Here is a 24671-nt window from a genome sequence, read left to right on the forward strand (position 1 = left end):
AGTCAATTAGGAAAAGAAATGAAGAACTGAGAGCTCCTGGCATAAATATCCTCACCATTTAGCTTTTGCTACTCTGGGAGCTAAAACTCCTCCAGTCTCCAATGTTACAGAGTTGAAGTGAACACAGATTTCCAAAGACATTGCTAAGAGTGAGCTTGATGATGTAAACCCACTTAACATTTTGTGGGTGACTGAAAGACTTTATTAGGACACTCTCCAATGTAAATTGAAGTAATTTACATAAATTTAGCTCTAAATCCAGAAGTAACTTACATTGAAAAATAAAAAGTGATGTTACAAGTGATTTAACAGTCTGTGAAGGACAGGAATTAGCCTTGAGTGGTTATTGTTTAGACATGGCTCACCCAGCAATCTGTGTGAATCCCAGTACACAGGCCACTGGCCCATTTATCATAAGAACTGGGAGTTCCAGCACCATAAGAATTTGACAAAATTTAGTAAGACTCACCCACCAGGTAGAGGGATTGAGTCATTGCGACCACTTTGCTCATCTCCTGCAAACTGGGGAAATGCGTATCTCTTCATAGAGACCTTGTCATCAAAGATGTGACCGCAGGGACTGTGCATCTTCAGGAACTGTGTACACTGGGGGCCTCTAGAGCCGTGCCACCCTACAGTAAGTAGGCCCTCTCTCTAAGTGAACAGAGCATCCCGGGAGAGGCGGTACTAGAGAAGAAGTGGAGTTTTAGATCGCTCTTTCGGGAAAGTGTTTTAAAATCCCCCTATCAGACTGATAACAACAACAAAAATTTCCCAACACTCCAACTTCTGCTGCAAAGAGAAGTTACTCGGAAGGCTTAATAGTAACATTTCAGCTAGACTCCCACTGCCCCAAAAAGCAGTCTTCCTGCTATGAATTCAAATAGAGGTCTCTATATTATTACCAAGTTGAACATATATATTTGTCAAATTCTGTTTCCCAGTTTTCCTATCACTTTATATAGGACATAATTTAAAATTATAACTGTTAAAATTTAACAGTTACTCTTGACATTGGTTACTGACATTAGCAAGAGTTTTCTGAGCACTACAGATGAGAGGAAAGAAAGCTCACTTCTGGTTCACTAATTGGAACACCAGTCAAAAGGGAAATCATAAACGTAAACATGTTATTTGAATTTGAATCATATAATTGTCTTACAATGTACATGATTTTAAGTTATGCCAATCTTTTGAGGTGAGGCCCAGATGTCTCCTGTGCCCGTGGTCACCCCCACTGGACTTCCAAGGTATCTGCCACGAACCACACCCATTTTCCTGACGTAGAACACCGTCTTGTGATGGAACCTGATTTCAGGGTCCTTCTGGACGCCGATTTGCCCCTCCCTTTGTCACACTCAGTAGTTTGTAGCACGCTGCTCTGTCCAAAACATCTAACCCACAGAAATAATTCTCTCTTGCCTCCAGTATATCTCATGGGTTTATGTAACACTCAAATAAATCACATCATTTCAATGGTGAGTACAAATGGCATAAACAGATCCAAACCCAGCATCCCCTTGGTGAGCACACAGCTGGAGAAGTGAGGACAGAGGGTCAGGGATCAACAACAGCGGAGCCTGTCTGCCAGGAGCGTCCAGCCCCGCGTGGGCGGCAGTTCCATCATGGGGGGGCACAATGGTGGTGGCTAATCCAGCACCTCGGTGAAGGGGGCTTTTATAATCCCATCAGAAAACCAAAGACTGGTACAAAAGAGTGGTGGCTGGCAGTTGCTGATACCTCCAGATAGGTAATTTCCCTTGGGGTTCCCTTTTGCCAGAAAAGAATGGGGAGTGTAGAGCAAGGGAGAATTCACCCAGATGATTTCTCAGTGTACGGTCGGCCCTGTGATTCAATCCTCAAATGTCAAACGCTTCATGAAGGATAGAGGTTTCTTTGATAGAAAAGCATTCAGAACGCAACAGGCCTTGGGCAGAAGAAGTCACCTGTCCAGGTGACCCTGTAGCAGTGCAAATGGGCAGCCAGAACATCTCAGAGGTGAGCCAGAGGGAGTGTCCAAATTGCAAAGGCTTTATGATTTAAGCGCATCTCTTTTCACGGAGGACACTGCAAAAAATCCTCCATCAGTTCCTGCAAACACCTCTGTAGAGACGATCCCATCAGAAGGGGATGAGTTCAAGCTTGGAGTCCCTGCAGTTGGTTCTATGCCTGGCTCTGCACCCAGGCTCTCAGGTACCAGGGCCTGCACCCTAGACTTCAGGAATGTTCTAAAAGTCCCTATACCACCATCTCTGCCACTCTTCTGGGTCTTTCTCAGAGGATGCCTGCAGCACCTCAGAACTGAATAGGTTGAAGGAGTTTCAAAATAAAGACATTTTAAAATGCCAAAGGCCTGTGGTTGTCCCAGAGCCTGGGCGAACACGAGGGGCCATCAGAGCTGCCGGTTTCCACATGTTGTCATTTGTCATACCTGTTTGCTGGCAGGCAGAGAGCCCTGGAAGTCAATGAATTTGATCCCGCCCATCTTGCATTTACACACTGCTTTTCACCTGAAACCCAAGTACCCTCTCCGAGCGGTGTAAGAATCCACCGTGTTGCCAGTAACACTTGGCCTAGGGACATGCAAAGGGGGCCGTGTCCAAGACACAGCTGCCTGTGGTTCTAGCAATGCAAGCCCTTGAATAAATGTGTGCCTTTGCCATGGGTGGCAGTACATATTTCTCTGTAAAAAAATAAGTCTGTCATGGAAAAAAAATATCAAAGGGACAAAAGATCTTGAAGCGATTTCATGGAAAAAGGGCCTCCAGGACCACAAACAAACGGTTGTGAAAATCAGCCTGCCTGGGACTGATGCTCAGATAGGGGGCGCCCCAGAGGTTAGGGCTGAGCTGCCATCCTCTGTCTTTGGAGGGGTGTCCATTAGATCTCCAAGTTCTGCATGATTGAAGGAAGGGATCAGGTAGGTCCTTTCTAGCTCTGAAATCCCGTGAGTCAGTGATCTACAATTATGAAAGGAATGGATCTGAGAGCTTCAAAAGAAAGTCTACGTGGAGATAAAAGTTTGGGCATTCACAGGGCATTTCTCAACCAAATAACATCCATTCCTGTATTGGCAAATCGATTTACAAAGAGCCGAAACAACCATCCTTGGGCAATGGATTGCCCTGCTTCCTAGACACTGAAACCCAAGCATCAAAAGTGATATCTTCCATCACTGGGAATTTGGAGGTGGTTGACATGACTACAGTTTTTGTTTCCTAAAACGACATTCTTTCCATTTTGATCTGGACCAATTGTGAAATTCTAATTTAAGACCATCTCAGCATGAAACAAGATAACAAGAGATACAAGTTTTAGTTTTCTGTAGTAAAACTTTTCTGGCTTATCATCCATATTTCCTGTCAAAATAGGCTGTAATTATTTCAGAAAATGTTTGAAGGATAAATTACTAATATAATCTTTGCTCATAAGCAGTTGAAATCCTTTGTATCCACCCTATCTCAGGAGGTCTCTTGTCAGACTAATCTGATGAGTCATGCTAACTGACGATTCATCCTTTGTTCAGATTTTGTTTCAAAAAGGAACAATGCAACATACCATTTCCCAGCTTTACTGAAGTGGTTAATTCGTAAAATAATACCACAACAAAATGGCTTGAATTCAAATTTGTGCATTTTTATGAGGATAGCCTGTGCTAACCTCAGTTCAAAGGCTTTGGGGAATGAAAGCGAGCTCTGAAAGATAATGATAATGATGATTCAGACTAATTAAGTAGAATCTTTACCAGAATTTAAATCTTCCTGTAAAGTATTAGAATTCCTACCATTAGTTCCAAGTCCTGAAACACCTGTCCCCTTCAGGAGGACACTGCCCGCACCTGCTTCCTTTCTGTATCATCAGGGCCACCCACAGCCAGCCTCAAGTGACACTAATAATGATGCAGTGAATCTGTGAGTGGACTTGGCCCCCGAAGGGAAGGGAACACTGCCCGTCCGCCTGTCACTTTGTTTTCAACACCCCAGAGGGAGGGACTTTGCAGGATGCCCTGTTGTCTATGTTGTATTTTCATCTTTTGATATGATCCATGGATGGTCAAGGATAGACAAAATTTCAAACAACTGTTTTGATAAAGTACCCGAGTCCCTTCCATGTGGTGCTTCTGTGAATTTCCTCAGCAAGCATTTTTCATGGAACTCCTAGGAGATGAGGGGCATGGTCCCACACACCGGGAGACGGGAGGAATTGGTGATCTGGCTGAAGACCAGCCCGTAGAACCCCTACCGTAAGACCTTGTAACAACAGAGTGATAACAACAGAGAACCTTCTGTACCGAAGGTGTGGGCCACAGACACAGTGAAGAAAGGCAGAGGACGGGGAGATGAGGCAACCAGGGTGCTCCACGTGGGGACAGCTGACGCAGAGGACAGAGCACCACCTTGGAGGGGTGCCGTATCGGGGAGGGTTTAGATGTGTTCTGCAGAACACCTCCCCCACCCCCCAGGCTAGAGGGTTGGAAACAACCAGAAGGATTACGGGGAGAAACAGCCAGAGCATTTCCAAGGATGAAAGGGGATGCCTTGCTGCTGGCACATAAGCATTCAGCTTTACAGCAGCTGGGGAACTTTCCAGTGCATCGAAATCTTTGTTTATCAAGGAAGCTCCCAAATTCTGCAAGGTCCTTTCCAAAATGATTGGAGGGTTTTAGGAAAGACGAGAAAAATACCCTAATATTATGAGATGGAACAAGGAATTCACAGAATTAATGGTTTGCAGTTTCTCAAATCATCAGTAGCAATTCACTGCATCACCAATAAGAACACAAAATAGAATGCTGCAAAGATTCCAGACAAAAATGTGCACGGAAATGTCACTGATTCCAGAGTATTGCAAAAAAAGGAGCTGCAATCAGGACAGCCACCAGAGCTGGAGGCCTCGAAACTAATGAAGTCTTATTATTAAGAGAGGTAATTGCATTTGTATGCAGAACCGGGGCCAGGTCTAGCCTGTCCAGAGCCCACTTGGAGTGGAATCTTCGCTGCCTTTGTCATTTAGTGATTATCTCTTAGTGGAAGTGGCCTTTGCAGGCCTGCTTTCGATCACCACTACTTGTGCATATTAAGTTCTTTACCAACATGAACTGATGTGGAGGAAATGAGCTTTTGTCTAATACTTAGTGCTCTGTTCCTAGTATTTACAGTGACTGATGGGGCGGGAGGAAGATGACAGAAAGGGTTTCCTTGGATAATACTTTAGGCGATGTTATTCTGATGTAAGGAAATATGTTTTAATAAAGTAAATTAAACGTTAGAAAAAAAAAAATGACTTAACAGACCTCAAAATTCTCCTTGAAAATTCCCCAAACCAATAATCCAAGTTTTGTCTATTCCATGAGAATTATAAAAATATATTCTTTCTTTTTCCCCCAATATGTAAGGATCAGGTTTTAGTCATCTTTAGTGACCTTTTACTAACCTTTAGTATCAAAAATTCTATGTGTAACTGATTACAGCTGTAAAAGTGAAAACTGATTACTCATCTCAACATATTCTTTGTAAAGCAATTAGTTAAAAATTATTCAGCAGAGAAAGGTTAATTATACTGATTAACCTTAAGCCCTCCTCTTAAGACCCTCAAAAGTCAAAATTAACGAGGTAGTCACCTATGTCTAAAAGTGTGAAGGAGTTACATTGTCAGTGTCATGAGCAAATCAGTGTAATTCACTTTTAGACAACCATGTAGATTTTTCTAGGAGCTAGATACAGCATCCAGTCCTTACCTGAGTGCCCTAAGTTAGCATGTAAAATTCCTTGGGGACTCAATGACAAAAGAAACCACCTAGGGTTTGCTGCCGTCACTCAGCTGACTCTTCTCCCCCCATCAGCCACCTTGAAGGAACTGATCCCACAGACAACACATCCCTGGAGGTGTGGCAGGGAACCCGGGGGTTTAGACAGGTCACCAGTGACACCATAAGACATGCACAAGAAGCTAATGGTTTTCTGGTCTCTGCACTGAGAACTGTCACTGCTCCATATCCTCTCTCTCTCTGCTCATGTCAGAATAGGGGAAGCTCCTGAGAGCGTCAGCAACTCAGCGTTCTGGGCTGGTGGCTCAGAGGGGCCGGGTTGCTCTTTAGCTCAAGCACTGTGATCCCAAGTCATTCCTCTCCGGGCAACAGATTGTCCATCCTCAAGATGAGAACAGAAGACAAGGTCACGGCCAAGATCTCAGCCAACCCGACTCAGGTCACCTGGCTGGGTGTCCCAGCCCTGGCACCTGAAGGACCCACTACAAACAATTTTGGAGAGTCCTGTGTTGTCTCCTTTTAACTGCAGTTACAATGCACTTCCTGCTCGAAGATTAAAAAAAATAATTGTGTGCTCTTTGTTGAGGCCAGGGACAGCAGTGAATTGGCAGTCCGCATTTAATTTAACAATTATCCATCCCTTCTAAATATAATGTCTGATCTTGATGGCTTGCTAGCAGTGTGACATCAGATATGCTTAATACACATGTTGACACTCCTGTGAGTGATCTGGTCCATTTCTTACTCGAGAAATTATTATGGTTGGAGGTTATAAACAGCGCTTGAGTCTTTGTGCCTCGACCTCTCTGTGGCGCAAAATTATAGGAGGCTCAAACGCAGTTCCCTGATTCCTGTGCATCTGGCCAGCCCTCAAATTTGGGCACTTAGATGAAGCCCGGGTGCTAGACCAGTCTTTGTATTCCAGAGGAGTCAGAGATAAGAAAGATACCAAGGATGGAGCTTCAGTCAACCATAAAAGGAAGGACTGTCCTCCTGCGTGGTCAGGCTACATACCACGATGTATTCAGAAAGGTCGCTGTCTGTAACTTTGGATACTTTGGAATATACTTTATAGCTAGGATAACTGGCTAATGTTTTGCTTTTTATAACCATAACTTCCTTGCCATAAGCCATCATGAAAAGGGGACAGACCTTATAGTTCAGGTATTAGTATTATTGAATACCCATCTATTTCTGGTATTTTAAATCTTACAGTGACTCTGTAAACTTTGATTATGCACCTACTGTGTGAAAGAGTGGCAGGAGAAGGATTCAGAGTTAGGATGAATCACTTCTATGTTCAAATTATTAATATTGGAAACTATTGGAACAAGCTCCATATATATATACACAACAGGTATATAACATATGGACATATTTTGTGTACATATGTTCGTTTTGATGAATAAGTTATAACTAGAAAACAGAGCAGCAGCATTCTGCTGAGACTGGAGGTGAGGGGATTCGGGTTCAGTTCATCAGTTTATTTCAATTCAGTAAACAAAGAGGTCACACGCTGAGTCTGTCACTGTATTAAAGGCATCACAGATGCAGCTGGATTCAACATGGTCTATCCCTCGATGCGCTTCACAGACCTGAGAAAAAGGAGCTACGAGCCCACATGAGCCAGAAGTGCTCTGATAAAAATGTGCAGAGACCCTGCGCAGTGTGGCCCAGAGGAGTCTGGACAGGACGGAGGGGCGGGCACATGTGGTTAGTCTAGAAAATCCACGGAAGGAAGAGGCAACAAGTGCCCTCGGTTTAAAGGATGAGTGGAAGTTTGTCAAGGAGTTTCAGGTTTTCCTAAGGTGACTCTGGTACCTGGAAAACGCGTTAGGGCAGGAGAGAGATGGAGAGAGGAAGCAATGGATGGCTGTTTCAGTGGCCAAAGTGAAAACTGCCCAAGTTCTTCGGGGGCAGAGGAAGGCGCTGGAGATTGCTGAGGGCAGCTGCATGGTACCCAGCTGATGGAAGCAGGCGGGAAGGGCGAGTCCAGCTAGATGCCAAGGTGCCCGGCATGGCAGCTGAGTTTGGGAAGACAGAGCAGCAGCCGGGGGAAACGATCTGATTCTGGACATGCCGGATGGATGGGGCCCCTCAGTAGTCACACGGAGATGCGTCCAGGGGAGTAGGATGGCTATTTTGGGTCCTGGTTCTCCCACTGCCTAAAAGGCACAGGCGGGACCACATATGTAAACTGAGGCCGACAAGTAAACAAAAAGAGATGTGCCTGGTTCTCCAGGCTTGCAACGGAGACAACCCAGCCTGTTACTTGGAGCCTGACTTTCAGCTTCTTCTGAACAACACCGTGTCATCCAAGGCGCTGACGTGAAGCCAGCCGGACATAAAGCACTGCCTTTTGAGGACACTGTGAGAGCCATCGCACGCCCCAGCGAGCTGGGTGCCCTGGGTTTGCCTGCGTTTCCGCGCAGGCGTGGTGGCCCCACGGAGCCCCCTGGCGGTGGGCGTGCACCTCCACTGTCCTTTCACAGCCCCGGAAGCTCAGGCCCCTGAAGGTGGGATGCCGTACCCACGGTGGCAGAGCGTGGGTCAGCCAGAGCCACACCGAGCACCGGGGACTCCGCGATCTGATTCAAAGAAAATGAAAAACGGAGGCTTCCGCTCTGCAGTCCACTGAGCCCCGCCAACACTGTCAAGGTTGGAGAAATCAGAGATTTCGGGTTTTCTTCCAGCCCAGAAAACACACAAGTGCCTGGGAGCCGAACTCACCTGCTTTTAACTCTTCACTGCTACACCCAGGGGACTGGAGAAAGGAACGTTCTAAATCCATTTCCCCTTCAATTAACTCAAGGAGCTGGCGACAGCTTGCTAAGGAAACTGTGGCAGGGCCCGGGTATTTATAGGAGCAGCAGACAAGCAGAGCATCTGCTGGAGATGCTGGGACCACGCTCCTCTGCAAAATCCCATGAAGTCGTGGGGAGAAGTGTTACTACAAAGCCCAGCAGAGACGCTGGGAAGCAAATAAAGCTGGTGCCAGCTGACAGAGCAGCCTGAGGTTCACGGCAGATTTTTATTTCTTTGGAAATGTACAGAGTAATAATTCTGTAAGCAAAGTCCCTACACATAAAACTTGTATTTTCAAGAGAAAAAGACTAACCAAAAAATGCAGTCTGCAGCCCGTGGCTTTAATCCTTCATCACCGTGAGTCACGTAGATGTGGCCCATGGCTTTCGGTGGCAGGCCTGGCAGCACGGCTTCAGTTACCACGGAGCTCTCAACACAAGCGTTTCGTTGGATGGACGCAGGCAGGGGAAGGAGAGATATAAAACGTAGATAATGAGAGCTCCCGGGGATTTATATCTTGTAAACAGCCCCAGCAGTCCTGGGGCCGTTCTGGATCACCCAGCACAGTCTGCAGTCTGCGTTGTAACTCAGGCGCTAAAGGAGAGAACAGCCAGCTTAGGGGAGGCTGGCCTGGCTCTAGTCCCTTCACACTCAGGCTCGGACTCTCTAGAGTCAGGACTTCTTCCAGGCTGCTCATCCTCGGAGGTGCAAGTGTTCCGCATGATGCGTGTGTCCCCTCGACGGTGCGCTACAAACGCCAGATCTGGCCTGCAGGAGGCGGGCGGTACCGCCAGCAGCCTCCAGCCTTCTGTGCGGCTGGACCCCGAGACCCTGGACTTGCAGAAAGCTGTGCCAACCCCCAGCCAAGTCCTAAGAGATGAGGACAAGGTCTAGAGGCCAGACTTGGAATACACACACTCCTGTCTGCCTGTTCAATTAGCGGGTAAGTCTCTGAGCTGGAACTGCTCTGGGAAGGCAGGTCCAAACCGCACAGGGCAGGTACACTGCCCTTGACGGAGCTTAGGAGCAGCATCGTGCAGAAAACCACACCAGGGCCTCCAGCCCACAGGAAAAGTGGAAAGGGAATCAAAAGACTCCCGGGTTCGAAGAGCACAACTGACCACACCCTGCTGACCCCACCCATCTTAAGATTTTACCACAGACTCTTCCAGAAAAGGGGAAGCCAGGAGTAGAAGCGGAGGAGGCAGGCTCCAAACAGATCCTGGTGTGTGTTTTACAACAAAAGTTTCAGCATCTTCTTCGATTAAGTTCTGAGAGAAGGGAGCCTGGCCACAGATTCCACCGGGAGTGGGTCCAACAGCGCTGCCTGGGGGAGAAGCCCTGTTTACCGGCAGTGAGGAGGGGGCTCGATGGGGGGGAAGAATAAGGGGGCACAGCCAACATCACCAACCAGGACAGAACAGCCCAGGGCAACAGGGACGAAAGACGAGACGGGACTTGTCTTTTACGGCTCATGCGTTAATTCTGTAAGTATTACATAGGCAACTGCTGCGATTCAGGCCGTCCTGTAGGTGCTGGGAGCAGAGACGGGACAATAGTCACCTCGTCACAGCAGCTGCATTCGGGGGACGGAGGCAAAATGATACGGAGACAAATGCAATCATCTGTAGTGAGTGCCAAGAAGAAAGAAAGGAGCGGAGTGGGGGAGCTTTCAGTAGGTGCTAGAGAGTAAGGAGGTCATGTGTGCCTGGGGACAGAGGGGCAAGGAGTGGCCAGGACACGTGCTCCAGACAGGGGAGAAAGTGACAGCCCTGAAGACGGTGATGGTGCCCACACGGGCAGCTGCAGCCAACCCCTGCCAACACGCACCCCGTGTCCCTCCGATCAGTGTGGAAGCCCAAATCGAGGGCCATCACTTCTCCACGAGGCAGCACCCACCCCCCATCCCCCGCTCCCAGGCCCTATCTGGACAGCTCGCTGTGTTAAACAGGGAGGGGCTCTGGGCACAGAGTCCAAGGGCCCTAGACTGTCCACCGCTGGCTTCTGTCCAAGTCCTCTGTGCGGACCAGGGCAGCAGGTGCTGCTTTATTCTGGCCATTTGGCCGCTAAGACTGAAGGGACCTTTGCTGTGTGTCAGCTAGAGTCAGCCAGACTATGAACCTTCGGACACTGCCCTCTCCAGCCAGCTGTCTGCTTCAGATTCACCCCGGTGTGTTCCTCCCTAAAGGAGAAAAGTCCCCCAGTGGGAAGCACTGGACGGAGCCACGTTGTTGCTACCTGATAGCAGGGCCCAGCATTCCCTGGGACCCAGACATCACCTGACAAGCAGGTGCACTGCAGCTCGGGGTTACAGACCGGGAGGGAGGCCAGGGCTCGAGGTCACCTCGCCGCAGGCATCTCCCAGCGGGCACTCACGGCCACTCACGCTCCCTCCGCGAGGAAACCAGCTCCGGGCGGCAGCTTCTCAGTCGTGGGGGAGTGCAGATAGGAATCAACTGACAGATGAAGTCGAGTCATTTTGTTAACAAGAACTCAGATTAGATTACGCTGTGATTACAGCGGTGGTTCTGCGGTGTGATAAATTGGTTAATAATAGGATTCCCAGTGTAGGAGCTTAATGGGAATTCAATAATTACAGGTACCCAGAATTGTACTGTTAGCCCAGCAAATGCTAGCACCCACCCTCTGATCTAATAACACAAACCCTATCTGGGCCTATTGAGATGGTTATGATCTGGAGAACATGCTTTCAATGCTAACCAAGCACCCTGACAAAATTACTCTTTTGTACCTAAAATACCATACTGGATGCTATACTGTCTTACAGACTCAGTGGCAAGGTTCTTGTTTTCCTTGTTAAATATCCAAGTTGAAGAATTCTTGAATAGGTATTTCTTAATCATTGTTAGCTCTTGTCCCCATTATACAATCAGTGATCAACAGATGATAAGGAGAAAATAATATCTGAATTGCATCTTATAGTTTAGGAAACTCTTTCTTTCAGGAGAGAGGGAGTGGGGAGGATCCTTACCATTTTTCAGTAAGATACCAGTAATACAGTAATTATTATACCCCTTCAAGTGAAGGAAACCGAACCTTAAAGAGGTTAAGGGATTTATCTGAGCTCCCACTCCCCCCCTCCCCCCTCCGCAGCATCAGATGAAAAGGCCAGGATGCAAATCCCTGTTCTTCCTACTGAAACGATAACCGAGGCTGGTGTTTCACAAAGGCAGCACGTCCTGAGATTTGCACTTTTCACAACTGTCCCCAAGAGGAACCATGAATACATTATCCCCTGTTCTAGATTAGCAAGTCATGAGTTCACGGGAGTTTATCCTATTTCCTATAAACTGCAGCATAACTCAAAGAGGCCCTTTGAAATGAGGGGGGGAAAAATAATTTTTGTTTTGGGAACAGGGGGAGAACTAGCCATAAACTTCTCTGACAATATTTTTAGTTTTTTCACTAATACAGTCGTTGATGATAAGAAAAATGGAACAGTGGATTTAAAGCATAAAACGGTCCATTAGATGGGTCTTGAACTTGTTTTTAAAACTCCAGATAATACAGCTTTGCTGTTTTTGTCTTTTCAAAATGTCAAAATGTGGCTAGGATTAATGGTTCTCTAAATCAATAGGATATCCTGTTTGTAAATGGTTTACAGTTCCGCTGGATATAAAATGTTCTGAGCTCATGTATTATCGTCACTGCTGAGCCTTTAGTGAAATCTACTGACATTTCCACTGGCATCCAGAGCAGAAATGGAAGGAGCACAGAGTGCACATCTCCGGAGGCCTGGAGTGATGCAGCACCCAGGTTCAAATTCTAGGGGTACAGGCAAGGGAACCAGAAGGGAGGCGAGGCCCACTGCCCCTGGGCTGATCACAGAAGAGTGACACTGGAGCAGGGGGGTCCTACCCAAAGTTAGGGGGTCAACAATGGTCCTTTCCAAAGCCATGGACGGATGGGAGGACTCTAGGCCAACTGCAGCATTCTCAGGAGAAATTTCATAAGACACAAGATATACTTAAGAAAACCAGCTTTAACCCTGTCGTTCTAACACAAACCCTATCACTAATGGCAAATGTCCTTCCCCATGGCTACCTGTTTGCACATTATGGCTTCAGCCATGTAATTACAGTTTTGTTATTTTCACCGAACACTATCTATCTTTTTGCCTGGAAAACTATCTTTGCGAACAACTAACTGAGTTATAGTCAATGGTGTTGATTTCATAAAACACACTCTTTTCCCCAATGTTGGATATTTGGGCTCTTACCAGTTTTTTAGGCAGATGAGATTTTGCAAAGGAGACCAGAAGCCAAGGTCACTTCACTTTACAACTGTTTCAGGTGAGATAAATGGTTTTCTCTGACCTTGTGAAAAGTTGCACAGAGCTTCCAAATACCTGGTGTACATGCACTAAGATGACCCCTGAACACTCATATCTTCGGTTACCTCTCTGTCCCATGAAGCACATGTGTGCAGTCTACGGACAAGGGTTACTCACATGTCACAATTCTCATTTCTACAAACACAGTCTATGCTTTCACACCAACTGTGTACATTAATAAAACTTCAAAAGTTGGCAATGAATGCAAATGAGTTATTTTTCAAAGAAAACGAAACTTTTTGAGATAGTTCACAGTGACCGAGCACTAAAACATATTATAGCCAATTGCTTAATACTGAACCGTCAAATGGCATTATAAACATCATACGAATGATCATTACCCTGCTGGGATGGCACCAAATTCTGCTGTCTCTAAGGGAGCTCTTTACATAGGAAAGACCAAGCACTAAATTCTTCCCTCTCTTTTCTTTCCAGTGTGGAGCTAGATTTTAAGCAGCAAGAAGACAAACTCCAGCCAGTTCTGAGGAAACTCCATCCTTTCGAGGAAACTCAGGTCGCACACTCGCCTTACTCTCAGGAGACTTACTCAACTCCCAAGCAAAAACCCAAAACTGAATCTAAAAAGCACGGACGATGGAAACTCTGGTTCCTTTAAAACTCATGGTGTTTGGAGTCTAAAGGCCGTCTTTAAAACCCACTGGAGTTCAAAGTAAATCCTTTTCCAAAACGAATAGGACGGAGTGAACGGTGGCTGACTCGGACGCCACCAGTTCTCACCCTGCTTACCAAAAAGGCCTTTGTAACAGATCAACTCACAGAAGCGAAGTAGTACATGTCACACCTTGCCAGCTGTTCTTTGCAGTTCGTGGATGTGGGATGTAAAACCGGAAACGAAACTTAACATAGTCAAAGATGATAGGTAAAAATTCTATGCCCGCACCCCAGATCAGCAAGGATTACATTATCAACCTGCAGAACGGCAGGCTGTCACTCTGTAACACAGCTAAAACTCATAATTATTTTCAAGCCTTTATTTTTTTTTTTTAATACTGAGAAGAAAAAGTAGCCCTTACGTTTGCAAAGGACTTCACTTTTATGTTTAATTTTGCAAATAAGCGGGGGGCGAGTGCAATTTTCAGCACATCAAATTCCGGAGAAAGCACAATTTTTTTCAAGTGGTCGGAGACCATGAATAATCTCTAAAATGTGACTATATGTATATTTGCCTCATGTGCTGTAGCGCTAAGCCAAGTGACATCTCAGCGTCACAATGAAACCTCAAGTTCAGCGTTTGCTTCAACTCCAGACCGGCGACAGGCTTACTGCTCATCCTCCAAATACCCAGCAGCCAGGAGTCCCCCAAAGTCAGGACATGCCTTTAATCACTGCAAGTTGACAGGGTCAGAGCTATCGGACACTAAGCTTTCATAGATCTCATTTTTAATCTTTTGGTACCCAAAGGCCAAATGATAAATCCTGGCAAGAATTTGAAAACACACGTGGAGATACACAGCGGATAATACAGTCACCAATAAATCACAGGCGTTCTCTGCCACCGGAAAATGTTTCTGTGGATCAATCTTTGAGACACTGTTCATCATGAAAGCTCAGCCAGACGTTTTATACAATTCGTTATGCTTTGTAACAACTGTAGAAGATCTGACCATCTCAAAGAGAAACCGCGTGCTTAGTTTAGCTGCTACCAACAAACCAACTAACGTCACCTACATTTAACCTATTAGTGAGTTGTACTAAATGACATACCTAGGGGAAAGCTGTGAATCAAATGTTTTTAGGTCTTTTTTAAATAAATCGTGACACTTCGAGTTCTCTTTTGATTACACATTGCAATATAAAGCTTAGTTCCTTTATTTTTTCACTCATTCCTTTGCACCTTTGCAAGTATCTTTTTATAGAAATCAAAAGCCCCTAGTCTATTAAGGACTCTTGTCTATCAAGTTTTGGCTTTTCACAGTAGCAAGTAGGGATCTTCTTTTGACTTTTTTTGGTTCAACTTTAATTTTGAGTCGTTTGTGAATGTACAAGGAAACCAAGTCTTCTGGTCTCTGTCCAACCGTTTCTTATCTAATCTCGTGCTCACACGCACACCTCATTGACCAGACGCCAATCAGGTGATCGGCCTTAGTGAAAGGATCTACCTGCGTTTCTCAGATTGGAGCTATTTCTTGCCACGCATTTTCCTCCTGACTCAATAGCAAATCTATTTTCGTTCTAAGTGTTTTGATTCTAGAAAGACCTTAGTGGACTTGGAAAAAAAAAGTGACAGGAGTATCTCATGTAAGCATTCTTCGGGGGTTACTCAAACTATATCACAGATGTGTGCTTTAATTAAAAAAAAAAACTACGCATCTTTTGTGGACACGATACATGAGGATACAAATCCTTGAATATCAGTTAACAGAATTGAGAAATACTTTTGTGCAAGAGGAAGGCTAAGTTGATCCTGTACCATGAAGGAAGTGCAATTGTTTCATGTAGAGATAAAATTTAAAAAAATGTGTTTCATGTATTTTCTACTGTTTTTAACTAAAGTTATAAAAAATGTTTGCAACAAGCTATCTCTCCTTGTGTTTTCAGAATCCCGACTATCTCAGTGAATTGAAATGAGGGTGTTAGCAGCTCTCTGATTAGTACCATAATTCCATCTAAACAAGAGGACATCTAGTAAACAAAGTTAACATCACTGTTTGAAAGCAGTCTAGACAAAAAAAAAAGTTAATATTTTCAGAATCAAAAAGGAAACTGAAGATAAACAAATTCCTATTTAAAAATGAAACTGTCTTCAGAATAGAAAAAAAAATATTTTCAAACCCATTTCATAGTTTAACTGCAATGTGTCCTAACAGATGATGACTCTTCTCTTAGAAAGATTTAAGTAAAATCTTTGATACAAAACCAAGGTAAAAAGTACCGTGTTCCCTCATATGTAGATGTACACATGGCATTACGTATAGAGATTAAATTATTATACTTGTCACTAAGTTCTTTATTAATTTTTAAATAAAAAAAAATCAAAGGTCATGTTTTGTGTGGCTATTCATCTTATTTCGTGGTTTCAATAATTTCGGAAAAAAGAAGTAATCTGAGGAAATAATAATAAAGGAAAGATGTTCGGGCTGAAGAGAACTCCATCGGGTCTTTGGGAGAGGAGAAGCGTCGTGGGCACTGCCTACTGGCCTGGCCTGGCTGGAGAGGGGTCAGGGCTGAAATCCAGCTCAGACTCAGTTGACCAGACCACGCACCCTGGCATCGGCTTCAGCTGCCAGGAGAACAGGATGGCTTTTAAGGGCAAAGGGCACTGTACACAGCAGCATCTGGCTGAGGTCTAACTTTTAAATGAACCTCTGGGGGACAACTGAACACATTGGTGTTTCCAGGGCAAATCCTGTCATGCCCCCCTGGAGACAGGTTCTCTCTAGATCATCCATCAAGCAGGTCCGCAGCCCCAGGGGGTCGGCCACCTCCTTCCTTTCTTCTTCCCTCCCCGGGGTGGGGGACCAGCGCCCCAGTGGGACTGAGCACCCTGCCTCTCCCACAGAGACCAGCCCAAACCAACCGCCTCTCCCAAGGGAGAGGGCCCCCTGGAAACTTAGGAGAGGAGAGGTCACCACCCCCTTTCCTGGGCTCTGCAATAGCAGAGTCCACTCGCAAGGTGCGGGAGCAAGGATGGGGCTGAGATGGAAGGCGCTCACTGCCTCACAGGTTCCTCTGGGGAAAGAAGTGGGTGAGGGCAGCTCAAGTATAGGATAGAGAGGAAGACCCAATGCCCGGAGCACCGGGGGAAAAAACTCCAAGTCACGTTCTACAATTATCTGTGAGCTGAATACTGGTGCAGCCTCAGAGGTCCTCTCTTATCGATAACTAGATCCAACAAAGGGCATTCTGCCACATAGGTGCCCACCAGTCATTATGAAAGTGTGCGACTAGCCTCCAAGGAGAGGTCCCAGGCCTCTGCATCTGGTCCTTCGATCTCAGACTCTCCCCTAAAGCAGAGTAAAATTGGGGAGAAAATCAAGGTGTGGGGAAACCTCGCTATCTTGGAAAGGGCATATGAAGTTGGCAGAAGTTTCCCGCATCCTATGAGGCTGCCAAGGTGTCCGCTGCCATGGAGACCTGAGGTGTGGCAGAAATGGCATCATTCATGGACCCACACCAGGCCGAATGCAATCTCAAACAGCAACAATGAGCACACCTTGCAAAGCCATTCTCCTTGGGGTACCATCATAGGCAAGGCAGATACACAATCCTCAATTCCAACTCAGAAGACACACCATTAAATTCAAGTGCTTGCTTTGTGCTTCTTAGTGAAGACAGCAAGGACAAAATACAAGACATGAACTCCTCCATTCCACCCTGTCTGTGAGGGCACAACACGTTTACAAAGCCCACCACAGCTGGAATGATTCTTTGGGAGCATTTTTATCAGCAAATAAAATTTGACGTGACTAGTAAGGAAGACAGTGTCACTGGTGCAGTGTCACCTAAAGATAATAGCAGCTGCCTCGACATTGATATATCCCCTTTTATCTAGAAAAGCTCTACCACTGGCACATCTGGCATGGGATAAGTGTGCAACCAACTTATTTACCGGAAGAGAAGAACTATATGATTCAGAAATAATGTTCTGTTTTGTGAACTAGGGATAACTCATCGTGCTATAATGCGCAGCATACGTTTTGGCAGATGAGAAGGTCATATGCAAGCAGCATAATGCCTTTTAAGGAGCTCAATAATTAATTTAAGATACGGTTTGGGATGAATATGCAAGAATTGCACAGCATATTTTACCCAGGTAATGATATGGTTTTCATTTCCTCTGCAGTAAATCCACAGTCAGTGACCAACCTTGAAAAAATACTACGGCCACAGAAACATGTGAAAGGCAGGAAAAATTGCTATACCGATACCATATGGAAATGAATTTATAAAGTCATCAGAACTCACACGTGTACCTGTGATAGGGTGATTTTCTGGAAGTCAGATGTTTTCTAAGTAGGTTTATTAACAAACATACAAGTTAGAGACACTTTTTGCAACACTCATAGAGAAAAACCAGATACTGTCCACTTGAAACTTTTATAATGCATTGCTTTCTTTTGCAAGGCAAGATTAAGAATAGTATTTTGTTAAAAGCACATTCATACGTAAAGTCCATTAGAATAAATATCGTAAAACGAATGTTCGTGCATGGGGAAATAACATCTTTGTGTAAATATTTGGTGATGAGTCTTGGTAAAAGGGAGACCAAGTCTATTACAGTATCTTTTAAATGGAGAAGTATGTCAGGTCATTATAAATCACGCAGGCTCAAAGACATCAGTGGATTTGCACTAGCAGCATCTCTTCCCCACCAATGGTGCCGCTGTCACGATGAAACACACCGCACCCATCTACGTCCCCTACAGCTGGTGTTCGGAGTAGAAACAAAAGAACTTCCATCGCTTGAGTCTAGGGAATCAGGAGGTTTGGTGGTCACAAGAACAAGTGGAGAATGCAGGAAGAGTGTTTCCCTTTCTTAAGCCTACTTCTGCGGATTTTCCAAGGGAACTTTTCTTTTGAAGAGGGCCACATTTTCATTTTCGTGAATTAGTAATTTTCAGTCTTCCGGTGTGTATCCAGGCCATAGAAAAATCTTTAAAAATCCTTCTCACTCAATTACATTTTTAAAGGACCCATTAACAGAATGTAAATCTGATTATCTGAAAGAGGCAGCAGAGGCTAATGTCACAAGAGAAGGAAGGGTCACGTGTACTACTCATCCTGTCTGCACTCAACCCAGCTCTGTTTACAGCACTTACTCCAGCAAAGACACAGGCATGTGTGTGTTGGCGGGGGGGGGGGTGTGTGTCAAGGGAGGGGGTAACCATGTCACCTGCCCACCAGACAAGAGCACCTAAGCCAGCATGGCCCCCTGCTCAGAGCCATACACAATGACCAAGAAGGTGCCCAACGCTGATGGCCTAGACATCTTTTCAAAGAGGAAGAGAAAAATAAAATCTGTAATCAGACAATGTAAAGCTCAGCACCTCACTCAATTATGCTATAGCATTAGACGATCCTGGGATAAAGATAGAATGGCATCTTAATTCTGTGGCAAGGTTACTGCAAGGCTTCTGTGTTAGGGCCTGCTGTCAGCATCCACACAATCCACAATCCTACACTTGCCAAATGGAGTTTTATTTGTTAAAAAAAACTATAATACTTAGGATCATGGCATATTTTTATCCTCTGCCTGAGATGCATTCCAATAGCCCATTTCAAATATAAAGTTGAAAGGTATAAAATGAACTAAAACAAATGATATATAAGCAACTGCATGGTGTTTATAAGGTACCACAGATACAGTTAAAAGAAGATGCTTATACAGTACATCACAGCTTAGCCAATGGCGTGTGAAGCTCCCCACTTCTCAATTCCATATATAAACAGATGGGGAAACTATCAGGCCACAACTGATCCCCAACGAATAACTTGTTTTGATGGAAAGAGAGGTCACGCTTCTATTACTGTTGACAATATCATGAAATAAACCACTAAGTGAAGCACAGCTATTCAAAACCTTTTTAATCACTTAAATTGTTAACGTCCATTTTCAGCGATTATTTAGAATTTGTGAGCTGATTCACAGTTATACCATTTCCATTCCACTGATGCAAAAAAGAGGAGCAAACACACAAGGTTTGGAATCTCTGTGGTATAATGGAATGTTGTAGCTACGCCCAAACAGGCCTATAAACCATTTTCTGCTCTTCTTCCACTCTAAAAGGGCCACCGATTAAGTTTTTTGGCCACCTTGTCAGGGGTATTTTTTTCCCCAGATCTTCCTCTCATCTAAATTCACGGAGCTACAACAGTGACGTTAAGAACCTAATGCATATATCTGCATGGGAGCCCATGTGGAGAGCAAGGCTGAGCTCACCAAGCAGGGCAACATTTCAGTCTCACTGCTCGGTGGACGCCACAGAGGGGACTCGTGGTTCCCTGACGACGGAAAGAGTCTCTGAACATCTCCAATTTGAAATGGACAATGTCCTTCCTGAAAACATCTTAATGCTGTCATCACTCATTAAATAATTACAGTATATTCAGTTGTTTGTTTTGTTTTTGAGATTCCTTCCCTGACGGCCTAGTTCATTTTAGGAAGGAATTTCTGGGCTCCACATTAGAGATGCTGGCATTGGGAGGAGTTAGCTTAGGACCTCAATCCTGTTCCTGCTTCTGGAGACTTCTGCTGCAGAAGGACAGGGCGGTGGGGGGAGGCGCCTGGATGTAGGCAGCTTGCTCTAGTGCCCCGTGGCCCCCGACGGTGCCCTGGACCCCGCCACCTATGCAGTAGGAGCAGGGCCACAGCTAGGTAAGACTGAGCCTGGGTCCTCACTTCATGCACCCGTGGTAAAGGTGCAAGGGCTCTTCCCAGGCACCCCTAAGGGTTCCTTAGGACACATGGCTTCCTCCAAGCCCTTCAGGAAAGGGGCAACCGATCCATGGTCTGGCCCGTCTTCCTCCAGGACATCCTGACATTTGGTCCACGAAAACGATTGAAGGTGGCAAAGGGCAAAAGGTGCTTATTTCCCTGGGCGGCTGCCTCACTAACTACGATGCAGAACCAGGAGGAATTCTGAGTCCTCCTCTGGACCTCCTGGACCACCACTGAGATCAGCATCATGAGTCTGAGTCTTACAGGAGACACCAAGGAAAGCCAGCTCTGGCGCCAAACCCGGGCTCCCCACAAGCGCCGCCACGCGAGCTGTGGGTCTGGGACCGTTTCCCATCTCTCTGCAATGCATTTCTGCAGGGGCCTATGCACGATGAAGGGGAGGGCTAAGTGAGGATCCTCCATTCATTATACAGGGCCCAGCACGTCCACAAGTGCTCGGTGAGGAGAAGCTATTACTTTCGCCACTATTATCACTATGTCTGAAATATGAGAAATTTCCCAAAGGCATCCGGGACCACATGGTCTGAGAGAAGTCACCATGCTCCATTCTCGATCCTCTGATTGAGCTGCGAGCACGTCTTACAGTCTTGCCCCAGGCTAAGGTCCCATCCAAACTGTTATGGGCTTCCTCCCTGCCCTCCTCTCCCCAGTTCAACTGCTGGCCAGTGTGGGCTTATAACCCAAGTGAACACACCCCTAACCAGAGACAGAACCATCTCGTCAGTTCACTGGCCTCCACATCGGCCATCTCCGCCATCTGCCCATCGTGAGTGCCCAACACGTTCACTGTGACTCCATGACAGCCAGAATGTCACCTCAGCCCCTCTGCTCCAGCCTGTTCCAACAGGGGTCTTAGCAGAATGACACCAAACTGGGTTCAACTTTAAGCCACATTCATTCTTTCTACTTAAAGCCCTCTTGAGTTCCACAACGAGAGAGTGTTCCAGGGGCACCCAGGGCACAACCCCAAGAAGACAGGAACACCGGACGCCGGGGGTGCCCCTGGAGTCACCCCAATTCCTCCTCCACAGGGCTCAGTCTCTACCCACGTATACAAAAGCATTTCCAGATTACAGAAAAGAATCGTTATGATGAAGAGCATGAAGAGGCAAGTGAGGGTTACAGAGTAATGGAAAAGTCCACTGGAAGCAATGCCAATTTACAAGGAAATATTTTATTCCCTAATTTATACATGTTATAACCCAAACCTAAAAGAGATATACCTTAAAAAGGAAAATCTGCACATAACAAGTGCTAAAACTCTGAGACATAAACTAGACAATTTTACTGGATGGAAACATACAAAGGCAGCAGTTATTCTCCTGTGATTCACCCAAAACCACAGACCGCATCCTTTACTGTGATGAAGCCGCAGAAACCAACACAAGCCCAGCGCTCCGGTAGTGCTTTGTTGTCTGATGGAGATAGACGGGTCACTGTACTTGATCCATTCCCAGGCTACGCAGACAGAACTAAAATCACCCAAGGACCATTCCCAGGCTATGCAGACAGAACTAAAATCGCCCAAGAAGACCAATGTGCCTAGTCTGATTGCCAGTGAAGAGTCCAACTGGATTTTCTGTTCTGTGATTAGGAAAGCTATTTTTTTGAAATGCGACCCACCAAACTTAGTTAAACGGTAACATGTACTAGAAATGAAAGAAATTAAATGGGACCTACAAATGCATCTTCTGCCCACGAAACCAAATTTAAGAATAATGATGGTGAGGAGGAGAGTGGCAAACTCTGGAAACAATCACCATAATATGAAAATGGAAAGACTGTCTAAATTATTGTTAAAACTCTGAGAAAAAGAACAGATACCATTCCTTGTCTCAACAATCTGAACAAGACAGACATCTACAATACTTTAGACATAAAATAGCGAAGTCGGAGTGCCTCAATTCCTTTTTAAGGTCCTTCATAAAATTTTATTAATGGCATCTTAAATGTAAATACGTAGAAAGAAACTGCCATAAGAATGAGTACTCAGAAGGACATATACATCCTTTGCTAGAAGCAAGCAATGAGAAAACTAGAACCAAATGTTGGTTGGTTACTCTTCAACTTTGACACTTACTTATAGAATCGTGGAAATGAGTACCTTTAACCTACTAGACTGTAAATCAATGCATCCCAACTGCTTGCTATATCGTAGTACAACACGGTTAGTTTCAAAAGGCAGGTGGAAAAGAACCACATGGATTTTCGGGCTTGAGAGTGAATGACTTTCCCGGGAAAGATGCTCTCAGCCACAATGAAACCCACAAGCGCGTGTCACCGAGCACTTACGATGAGGTCGGAATCCCGCCCCATGGAAATGACGGTTCGGTTCACTGTCCGGAGAAGCTTCTCCATGATAATCTGGACATGCCTCTGAGTTGGTCCCTGCAGGAGGACACACCAGTGTAAATAAACCACCACCTAAGACAGTCATAAACATGCCAGTCCCGCGGCTGTCACTGAATCCATTTATCCTGTAAAGAGTAAATCAATTACAACCCTTAACGAGAGGAAGAATGGCCCTTGTCAGAGGCAAAAGCCTTCACAAAGAAAACTCAAGGTATTTTATTAATTATAGTCCATTAATGATAATGTGTTATATAATCAGAGTAATTTAATTCAAGCAAACCTTAAAAATAAAAGCAAATCTGTTTAAACAATATAATGTTTATGATCCCTGATTAGCTCACCAATGAGTTTTCTAAAGACACTTGGCCACTTGTAAATGGAAGGCTGACAGATAACAAACATAGATGGCTCTGCATGTCAGATCCCAATAATGTGGGAACAGTCACATAGAATCGAATGTTTAAATATCATTTTAGCACACTACTTAAAATTCAGAGTGCCAGAGAACCTTCTATCAGTAAGAATTTGCTCCTTTATTTTGTGTGTGATGGGACTGCCGATTCTTCTTCATGAACTTTGAACGTGTTTAAATGGGCTTTCTGGATGCTTCCGCACAGGCCAGGCAGGCACTACCTCCTCTGTGAGGCTTGGCCACACACAACCTCTTTACTCCCAACCTTTCATCTGATAAGAAAAGGAAAAGGCCTGGCATGGGAGCCCTGGAGGCTGGCCTTTGGGTTAAGGCTTCCAACACCTTTCAAAGGCAAAGCCCGGGAAAAGCGGATGCAGCCACCATTCCAATGAATTATTTTACCTTATCTCTTTCTTCAAGGGCAACACCCAGGCTCTGAGAGAATGAGCAGGTGCAGCAAGGAAGTGGGCAGGACAGGTGCGCGTGCACGCGTGTGTGTGTGTGTGTGTGTGTGGACTGGGGAGGTGGCGGGAGGTCACGTGGGGGAGAGCTAAGAGAAAGTCCTGCCGACTTAAAATCCTGGCCCATCTGGCCACTGCTAGAGGCAGAGACAGACACGGCCCTGTACACCTGTCCAGACACACCTGGAGAACCAATGACTTCACATGTGTGTGCACACGTGTGCCCAAATGAACGTAGTGGGTACAATGGGGTCAGGGAAGCATAGGGTCAGATGTTTCCATATGTGCTTGCACCAGCTTTTGATTAAGACAGAAGGTCAGTGGAATAAGCATACAATTGGGAAATGCAAAAGGAAATACCATTCAAAAAAAAAAAAAACAAAAAAAAAAACAAAAAAACAACAACAACAAAAAAAAAAAACAGCCAAGAAAGCACAGAAAAAAACTGCCTGTCGAGGGAGGGACCCGGGAAAAAGGGGCAGAGAACTGCTCTTCTCAAAACTCTCAGATGCACTTAAAACAACCAACAACAACTATGTGCATGTATAAAATAATAATATTATCTATTTATTAAATATATAATAATTGAAAGAAAGTAGGCAATTAGCCTCCCTTTGTTTATTTCCAATTTTTAATATCAAAGCCTTTGACCTTAAATATCAAATCTAAGTCTTGGGAGCCACCTGGCTGAGAAGTCACAGGAAACAAACATAAAACAGTATCTTCAGTGCTGAAAAGCACACGTGGTAATATAATCATCATGCTTTACACATAAATAAAAAATAATTTGAGGGGGCTTCCCTGGTGGCGCAGTGGTTGAGAATCTGCCTGCCAATGCGGGGGACACGGGTTCGAGCCCTGGTCTGGGAGGATCCCACATGCCATGGAGTAACTGGGCCCGTGAGCCACAATTACTGAGCCTGCGCGTCTGGAGCCTGTGCTCCGCGGCAGGAGAGGCCGCGATAGTGAGAGGCCCGCGCACCGCGATGAAGAGTGGCCCCCACTCGCCGCAGCTAGAGGAGGCCCTCGCACAGAGACGAAGACCCAACACAGCCATAAATAAATAAAATTTAAAAAAAATAATACCTAGCATATATATT

General features: G+C 45.3%; 2 protein-coding genes across 4 annotated transcripts in view; one reads left to right on the top strand and one right to left on the bottom strand.

Moving 5' to 3' along the window:
• INSYN2A (inhibitory synaptic factor 2A) overlaps positions 1-14745 on the top strand; it is a 59222-nt gene extending 44477 nt beyond the window's left edge. Inside the window, exon 4 of the mRNA XM_059899811.1 lies at positions 13362-14745. Coding sequence (XP_059755794.1) covers positions 13362-13542 — 181 coding nt within the window. The 3' untranslated portion in view covers positions 13543-14745. The remainder of the gene's footprint in view (positions 1-13361) is intronic.
• DOCK1 (dedicator of cytokinesis 1) overlaps positions 1-24671 on the bottom strand; it is a 527932-nt gene that overhangs the window by 301803 nt on the left and 201458 nt on the right. For all 3 annotated transcript variants that reach the window (XM_059900693.1, XM_059900694.1, XM_059900695.1), the window contains exon 27: positions 22639-22734. In XM_059900693.1, coding sequence (XP_059756676.1) covers positions 22639-22734 — 96 coding nt within the window. The remainder of the gene's footprint in view (positions 1-22638; positions 22735-24671) is intronic.

The sequence above is a fragment of the Balaenoptera ricei genome, chromosome 16 (assembly GCF_028023285.1).
Source record: "Balaenoptera ricei isolate mBalRic1 chromosome 16, mBalRic1.hap2, whole genome shotgun sequence".
Taxonomy (NCBI): domain Eukaryota; kingdom Metazoa; phylum Chordata; class Mammalia; order Artiodactyla; family Balaenopteridae; genus Balaenoptera; species Balaenoptera ricei.